General features: G+C 40.1%; 1 protein-coding gene across 1 annotated transcript; it reads right to left on the reverse strand.

Annotated features, from left to right (window-relative positions):
* LOC125515258 (receptor-like cytoplasmic kinase 185) lies at window positions 1-8125 on the reverse strand. The gene is made up of 5 exons (XM_048680699.2): window positions 7754-8125; window positions 5568-5761; window positions 5151-5340; window positions 2318-2709; window positions 1-1161 (listed from the first exon to the last, which is right to left on the reverse strand). The coding sequence occupies exons 1-5, from the start codon at window positions 7860-7862 to the stop codon at window positions 577-579; spliced, it is 1470 nt and encodes a 489-aa protein (XP_048536656.1). The 5' UTR covers window positions 7863-8125; the 3' UTR covers window positions 1-576.
* Window positions 8126-9233: the final 1108 nt, after the last annotated feature.

The following is a 9233-nucleotide window of genomic DNA, read 5'->3' on the forward strand; positions in this document are numbered from 1 at the left end:
TGGAAGGGGCACAACGGCTTTGCCAGAAGAGATAAATCAAAGGATGTGTTCTGACAACTCAATACAAACAAAAATGTCACAATACAGACGTATGGAACACGGGTAAACCCCCTCGGTACAAACCCTCGAGGAAAGAAAAATCATCACATCCCTCGGTACTCAGACTTCACAATAAAGCTCTACGCTCGGAACAACTGTCATACCCGTCATGCATGCAGGCAACAGAAGAGACTCATTTGATTGGACCATGTCCTCCTAAGAACAGTTCTCCCCTTTGCTTACTAACTTTCCAGCCAGATGTCGTTCGTGCCATGATGACGAAGGCACATCTGCATGATCACATTCACGAGGAACGGACGCCAGGAATAGGCGTGTTGATGGTGATTGCGGTGGTGATATTTGTGTGGAAGAGAGAAACTATGAAGCAGTGGTGATGGCCGGGAAAGAAAAGGAAAGCTCTATTCACATTAAACATGGAACCGAAATCGAACCCCATGTCCCTAAACTGCCCCCTGCTTGGTACTGGCTTGCACTCATCCTCTTTCTAGAATGATGACTCAGACCTGCTCCAGAGTTCTATTCATTTGTACTATCGAAGCTGCCCCGAGCATTCGGCCATTTCCTCTCTCTAGAATTCTCACCCCATGTCTTGGCCTCTGCAATAGCACGCTGCCTCTCAGAGGTCCTTGAAGTTTCCCTCCTCTTTCCTGCCCGAGCAGGACTACCCTGTTGTGAACCTGTCACATCCCTATCGTCCAAGCCTGACTGTCTACCAGAACCACCACCAGAACTATTCCTGCTAACCTCGGCTTCATACTTCGATGTTGTTGTGACTTCTTTTCTCCTCAGATCTGGAGAATGGTGATTTGGCGACCGGATACGCCGCTGGTCACCGTTCACACTACCACGGTCTCTGGCTCTGGGGGTAGATGCATTGCTCCGACTATGTTGAGTGGGTGCATTTGGATCATACGCCTGAGAAGCAAGATATGAAAGAGCAGTGACCACATCTCCTATGAAAGGCCGAGTGGCAGCTTGCTCTTGCAAACACATTGCAGCAACGGCTAAAGCTTGATACAGACCCCTCATAGGAAAACGGCCCTGAAGTGCCGGATCAGCCATTTTTGGAAATTTTCTGCGGTCTTTAAACAGAGGACGAGCCTGCATATCAGATCAACCATAAGGCATCCAACATTATATAATGAGTGAGCTGCAATAGTTGGCAGGAAATATATACTTTCTGTTTGTATACATTGATCAAACCTTAGCACCTAAACCTTAGAAAAAACTAGGAGATGTACATGTACTGTGCAAGCTTTGTTAAATATATAATATTCAATCCCCTCATACAGTATCACCAAATTATGAATTCCTATTAAATCTTTTGGAAAGTTGTGAACTTAGCATATATTCGCATTCATAATAATATTTAAGAAATAATATGACCACTCACATTGTACTATAATATTTCTCCATAATTTGAAAAGAGTGGTTGTGAGGGCTGTTTAGTATGGTGTTATTAGAGGATTAATTGTTCAATTAAGCAATAACATTCAAGGATCCAATTTATTTGTTGAATCATAAGATCAGACTGGATGGCTAAGATTGTTTGCGTCAAACCCTCGTTCTTCTCTATGTAGTATAGATATGGATAGCCTTAATTTTTAGTGCATTCTTTTTTACAACAGCGATGTGTGAAATTGAGAATGACGTGGATCGATAAATATCCGAGGAACTAATCTCAGTGGTCAGTACTGAAGGCAGCAATTTCACTAGTGTTCAAGAATCATGCCAAGCCTAAGCAACTGAACAGCCAGCCCATTCGTAAGTAACATAACCTTAATACATTAAATAACTCCATGGTATCATACTATCATGATAGCTTTTGGAGACAGCATTCAAGAAAAATTAAGAGCAGTGGTGTACGAAGTAACAGTGAATAGCAGTCTAATAAAAATTTCAGAGTTCAAAAGGATAATATGATCTGAGAAGGAAATAGAAAATTAAAGACCCTCAAGTGATAGTAATTCATCAAAGCAAAAAAAAGAAAGAAAGGGTCCCTAAAAAATTCCTGATTTGGTGGCAACGGCTTAAACAATTTCTATTTATGTTTCTTCGGACTGTTTTATTTTTCGGACTAGTGCTACAGCTAAATCTTAGTCCAATTATATTGCTAGTATCTCAAAGTATTTTTAGCAACGCTATTATAGAAATTATGCTTAGCTCGTGGAATGTCCAAGAACATGAGCTATGAACAACATAATGAAGCAAACATCAATTTTGTGAAGTAAAATTAGTGCAGAATAGAAGAACATACCCACGCCACTAGGTTTTGCTCTCCATGTGGTTTGGTGTTGTCAATTGCTTTACGACCAGTAATCAGTTCAAGGAACACAACACCAAAGCTATACACATCAGATTTAACTGTAAGCTGTCCAGTCATTGCATACTCTGGGGCACAGTAGCCATAAGTTCCCATAACACGTGTTGAAACATGGGTCTTATCACCGACAGGGCCAAGTTTTGCAAGGCCAAAGTCAGATAGCTTTGGATGAAACTCTTCGCCGAGAAGAATGTTTGACGACTTGAAATCCCGGTAAATAACAGGAGGACTTGCCTTGTCATGCAAGTATTCTAATCCCTTGGCAGCACCAGCAGCAATCTTCATCCGTGTATTCCAGTCAAGAGGTTCCTTTTCAGGTGGAATGTCTAGCATAAAAAGATTCAAATTAGATAGGCAAGCTGCCTTTGAAATGCATTGAACATATGCAATGAGCCCACAAATATTCATTATTCTACGGCAATGAAAATAATTAGACAACAATGGCGTGCAACAGCATTACAATTTACCATCTAAAAAGAGGGTAACTGAGATATGTTTAAATTAGTAAATGGGGATTGCAAGGGACTATAAATTTTCCATTAAAAGGGAACACTGATAGTGCACAAAAAAATCAAAAATAGTAGGCAACAAGAAGCAGATGCATACATCTGACTCCGCGGAGCATCTGGATATAGGTAGTTGTTTGAGAAATCATGTCTACATCTACTATGAATCAATTCAGAAGAAGTTCCAGTGATTATGCTATTTTCTTAACACTTGCCACATGCTATTTTCTTAACACTTGCCACATGCCGCCTGGTACAAAAACAATGACTTCTTCATGTAATTGCGTAAATATGCAAATGTATATTAGCAATTATAATCATGTGGTCAGCCACTTAGCACGTGATGCAATTGCTAGTTATGCCGCATAATGATGTCAACCACCCAATAGTACTTACTAGGCGGGTGACTGAACGAATACTGGTTTCAATTTTAGCATCTTGCAAAGTATTACTCCCTCCGTTCACAAATATAAGATGCTCTAACTTTTTTCTGATTCGGATGTATATAGACCCATTTTAGTGTGTTTGTTCATCCATTTCAGTCCATATGTAGTCCATATTGAAATATATAAAACATCTTATATTTATGAATGGAAGGAGTGCCGTTTAGTCTATTGTCGTATAAACCACAATGAATCAGCATACACAATGTAAATGTCTTCTAAACTACTTTAGGCATCTTCTGCCGGGTCAGTGCATGGAGTTCCGGTGGTGGCCATGGGCGGCTAGATCCGGAGGAAGCCACTACGATTTTCAAGCGACGTCAACACTTCTGTTTCTCAGGTGAAAACCCGTGATCGGCCTTCACAGGTCGGATCCAGTAAGGGCGCATGTGTGTCGTTTCGTTGTCAAGGCATTGTCTCCATGCCAAATATCTGACCTTGAGTGATTGGACTTGGTTCCAGGATGAAAATGCCCGGTCTGGCCTTGGACGGTTGGTTCCGACTTCCTACAACATCGCTCCTGTGTGTAATCTCCTTGAAGGCATTGTTTCCGAAGAATGTCGACTTGGTCGTAAGTGTTCTTTTTTTTCTACCTTTACTTGCCAGTTTATGTAATCTGTTTTGGCCTCAATGCATGGCATCTTTATTAATAAAAAAATGCATGTGTGCATCCGAGGATGCCAAATTTAACCATCCTTTCAGAAAAAATTACTCCAAGTTGTAACCACAATGCATGCCAAAAGAAGAATTAATGCACTTAAAGTTAATGGTTACGTACATCAATTTAGCATACTACCATGCAACAAAAAGAGAAGTGAGTTGACTTTGCAAGATCATAATGCCCAGTAAGCCGAGTCAGGATCAGACATATAATATTTTCCTTTTTGATTTACAACTGGAAATAGTAACCATGTATCAACTGTCATTATATAATATATTTGCAGGTTATCCCAGACATGCTATCAACCAGAGACAGAATGAATTGACGAACTAAAGTTGAAATACCAGTGTGCATGAATATGTTCTGTACAACAAACGAAAAATAAGACTTCTGCAAGAAATGGCGCATATGCTAGCTTCCCATTGATATACAACAAAATTTCAACTTTAGTATGCAAACAATTTGACCTTTAACTAAGCTTTAGATCTTTTGCCTCACTGAGCTTCCACTCTCTTGATTAAATATGAGTTGCTAACTAGGTAACCATTAAAACTCTACCGGATTACCTTCCCATGAGATACAGCAAAACTTAGCTTTTAGTATGCAGATCAATTCACTCACTGATTAAGTACGAGTTCAACAACATACATATCAAAACCGTTGAATATATGACCAGCCGACCAGATCAACAACCACAGAAGAATAATGCAAGTACGCAGCTGCAAGCTCAAGCAAGTACTCCCTCCGTATCAAAATATAAGACGTTTTTGCAATTCAATTTGAGCTGCAAAAACATCTTATATTTTGGTACGGAGGTAGTATTAACTAGTACTCCATGTGCTCACTTTAAAACCTTGGCCTAACACACACAAGTGTTGGATTTGTCATGACAAAAAGATATTACCAAAGTTGTTAGGTGTATTGATGTTATCATTGAAATAGAAATCGTGACATTAGAAAAATTAATGGTTAAAGACTTAAAGGCGAGAATTGGTAACAAAGAAGCAATCCAGACAGTGGTTAGCTTATTGCTCAACTGTTTACCAAGCATAAAAAATGTGACATTTACAATGCACAAAGTCTTTTGAACACATGGATGTGGAGTTGTATGTAGGCAGTAATGCACTTAGAGAAGTTCATAAGTGAAGTGCACTTACCATGCAAATGATCCTCAAGTGATCCTAGCGGCATATATTCATATACAAGAAGACGTTGATCCCCATCAGCACAGTATCCAATTAGGTTTACCAAGTTATCGTGGTGCAATAGACTGAGCATAAGGACCTCAACCAGAAACTCTCTGTTGCCTTGAAGTCCATTGCGATCAAGTTGCTTAACTGCAACAGCCTGCACAGTAGACAATATAATAAAGTTGTGATCAAGAACTCAGCAATGAAGAGTTACAACAAGGAAAATGTCTTCTCCAATGCCCAATCTAGACCATATAACAAGGAAATTTTCAACCCCAGTTTAAAAGAGATGTGGCAGTCATATTGGCAGTTCAACGAGTGGAATTAATAGCTGGAAATGAGGATTCACACCAAATCTGAATGCATCAAAACATTAAATCAAACCTGTCCATTGTCCAAACGTCCTCTATATACACGGCCGAAACCTCCCTCGCCCAATAGGCAATCCTGTCTGAAGTTCTTAGTGGCAGCAGCAAGCTCACGAAAAGTGAATGTGTGTGCTGCAATATGTTGATTGTTTCCCTCCCTTGGGATAACTGTATCCTTCGAGTCCAATAAACCTTGTGGTTTTGGTTTATCTAAAGCAAAAGTACATCCAGAGTTAGGGGTCGTATGAATTAAAGAATGCAACATAGTTAAGGTGAACTACTCCCAAAACACAATAATTAAAATGGTAAAACTGGCCATAGACCATGTGCAATTGTGAAACTGGTTTGAACGCTTGCCTTTGTATCCGAAAGCACAACTTGATTCCTTTCAAAACTTTAATACCATAACTCCAAATATACTTCTATACCTTATACATAAACATGATTGGTAGGAACTGAGCTCAGTTGGTCGCAAGTGTGGTTGTGCACATTCAGCATCCAATTTTGAATCCTCTTCAACTTGAATTGGTTGCCTATTTCTTTCAATAACAGAAAAACTGTGTGTTTCCTTCTAAGTAACTTTGCTTTTCGATATAGAAGATTAACAATAACAACCCTAATGTGCGTGTATGACTGGTCTTTGTCATCAAAACATGTAGTGACAAACTAAATCTTTATTCCTCCCCTGCTTAATTGAAAATTCCTAGCCTCTTAGAGCAAATGTGGTGTCAAATATTAACATCATTTAACTCTTAACAATAGGTATCAAAAAGGAAGAAACTAAGGTTATTGATGCTTTGGCCAAGAGAAAACTAAGATTAAAATTCAACTTGCCAAAAAGATCTAGATTTGTCCCAGGCCTTCAACTTACCATAAAATCAACAATGTTCCTGCGGCCTGGTATTTGTCTTGGTAAAAGAAAAGAGACACATTTTCCTAGAGAATATGTGTAATGGCGTAAATAGTTTACTATTTGGGGTGAAGTGCCTAGTACCATTTAATCCAGTCACTAATGGAGGTAGTAAAAAAAATCACAGGCTTGCAAGCAAAGTCTGGGTGTTGCGATAGTTAAGACATAACTATGCCAGAAAAACTACAAAAGAACTTAGCTAAGTGTCCCAAAATGCATTAGAAATTAGGGCCATCACAATAGTGAGAGGAAAATAACTACTCCATCTGTAAACTAATATTAGTTTACAGAGGGAGTATCATCTAACACTTCTTTGATACAGTTTGGATGTTGTACCAGGACCATCTACATTTGTTCAAAATAAACATTGCTGTCCAATTTATTTGTCGGCAAAATTAAGAGGACGAGTCAAATAGAAAGAATGCTTTCAAAGGTCAACATTTAACCGTACGAAATGAACATAAAAGGCGCTTCCTAAGAGCATCTCCAACAGCCGCCCAATGCGCGGCGCCCAAAAAACAGGTTTACAGCGCGCAAGTAAATTTTTTTAGGGCGCTAGAAGACGTTTGCTCCAACAAGCGCTGCAAAATATGCTGCGCGCGCGAGTCCAACGGTCCCAATCAAGCGGTCCCATCTGCAGCAGCCCAGAGTTTGCAGCGCGCGCGACCGGGCGCACTAAATATGCTGCGCGTGATGCCTTTTTGATGCGCGCGCTGCATTAGTTATAGCGCGCGCGCGCTTTTTGTGCGGCTGCTGGAGATTCCAAACCGGGTCCGCGCGCGCTAAAAGCAGTTTTTATACCGCGCGGCGCTCATATAGCGCTTCTGTTGGAGATGCTCTTAGGGAGCTAAACCTCAGTTATTCATCCTTTTTATTTTATAGTCCCTAGGGGATTGCAAGTACTTCTAATTAAGCATCTTAACTCTCAACAGATGTCCTGCCAGACAGTTTATAAGGCAGACACGTTCAGACATCCGCATCATACGGCACTTCCATCACTCTACCGAGTTGGAAATTGCAAGCATCATAAAATAACCACATATTAGTCCATGAACATATAGTCAAAGTGCATCACTTCTATAATGTATAAGTTTCCAGAAGCAATAAACCTATATACATGGAATAGGTGTTAAAAAGATTTCCGAAGACAAGGGAGATTGGTGCATTTCTTAATCTGGTCCACTCAAATCTTGGCACTGTGAGCATCAGCTGACTAAACCGGGGAAAATTAAGAACCATTTCCAAAAAAAATAAACCAGCCCAAGATCCAGCCTTCCGCCCAAGAATCACACCTGATCCGACCCCAGTGGCGCGGCGATCCGACGGAACGTCCTTCCGCGCGCCGCCCTTCTTGGCAGGCTCCCCCTTGCCGCTCGACCCGAAGCACGGCAGGCACCCCATCCAAGAACCTCCCCTCCAGGAAAAAGATCAAGAAAAGGACGGCGGGGGCCGACCCACCAGAAGAAACGGGGATCCCTCCCCGATCTGGGGGCGGAGGCCCTCCGAAAATCCGACCTTTGGAGGATGTGGAGGGAGGATTTGGATGGGATTTGGGAGCGGTGGGTCGGGGAATTTGCCGCGGGGGGAGGGGGGGACAGGGACAGAACTATTGGGAGAACGGGCGAGAGAGAGAAAGAGAGAACAGGATGTCCGAGGTCCGAGGGCAAAAGTCAGCTCATGGCCGACTGAGGAGTGAGGAGAGAGAGAAGGGAGAGGATCTCTCGAAAAAGCATTGCAAAGACCGAGCTCCACATAGCTCTTTATTTTTTTTCAGCGAAAATATTATTTTCACACATTGAAAAATTCTGAAAAAAAGTCTATACATACATGTGTATTTGTATTATACACGTATGAAATTTCATGAACATATATGTTTTCATGTAGTGTATATGAAAAAGATAAATACACAGATTAATATAGGCTATATCTTTGTTGTTTTTATGTCAGATATTTATCTTTTTTATGTAGCACGCAAATAACTGAATTACATGATGAAACTTTTTACCTACTTGACAAACATGCATATGTATTTGTATAAAAAATTTGATATTTTTTGAAACTTTTAAGTATATTTTGAATTTTTTTTGGCAAAACGGGCTCAATGGAGCCCGGCCTCTGCAACGCCGTACTCGAGGATCTCTGTGGATTGTGGCATGCACTATCCCTCCCCGACTCGCAAATTTGAATCGCTGGTTCTTTTTCAGCCGCAAGTTATGATTTTAGCCTGGTAATCCCTCCATTCGAATGAATATGATGCGCACGTTTTCCAAAATTTAACTTTGATAATGAATTAAATCAATAATATATATTTCTATGATTTAGAAAATTATACCATCAAAAAAAATTGGTACAAATCCAACCGTACAATTTTTATCACATACGTATAATTTACTCCCTTCATCCCACAATATAAGACCTTTTTGCAAGCTAACATTTGGTTGGTCTAATTTATAGTCAAAATTAAATTTTAAGGTGTGTGCGCGTCTTATTAATTGAAACAAAGGACTATCTCATTTGCATTTAAAATAACTTATAATATTTACCTATACCGCTCGAAATGAGAGGTTAGCCATCTCAAAACTTTTATAACAATATAAAAGTGTATATAAATATGGGAGATGGTAGGCCTCCCCTTTTGTTTTAAGAATTTTGAGCACTGGAATGACAAATTTCTATGAAGCCTTTCTCGGACCGATGGAGATTGTAGAAATTTTATGGAACTCATATAAGGACGATTTAACCCGGAAAATCTGGAAAGTGCTCTGAGATATA

Source organism: Triticum urartu, chromosome 1A (assembly GCF_056163025.1).
Source record: "Triticum urartu cultivar PI428250 chromosome 1A, HENAU_Tu73, whole genome shotgun sequence".
Lineage (NCBI taxonomy): Eukaryota > Viridiplantae > Streptophyta > Magnoliopsida > Poales > Poaceae > Triticum > Triticum urartu.

Bases quoted from the DNA above. Each gene is read 5' to 3' on its own strand.
- LOC125515258 (XM_048680699.2), bottom strand. From the start codon at position 7,862: ATGGGGTGCCTGCCGTGCTTCGGGTCGAGCGGCAAGGGGGAGCCTGCC. The intron at 5,341-5,567 runs GTTTGATTTAAT...TCTACTGTGCAG, and splicing joins GACGTTTGGACAATGGACAG to GCTGTTGCAGTTAAGCAACT. The intron at 1,162-2,317 runs GTATGTTCTTCT...TCTGATATGCAG, and splicing joins AGCAAAACCTAGTGGCGTGG to GCTCGTCCTCTGTTTAAAGA.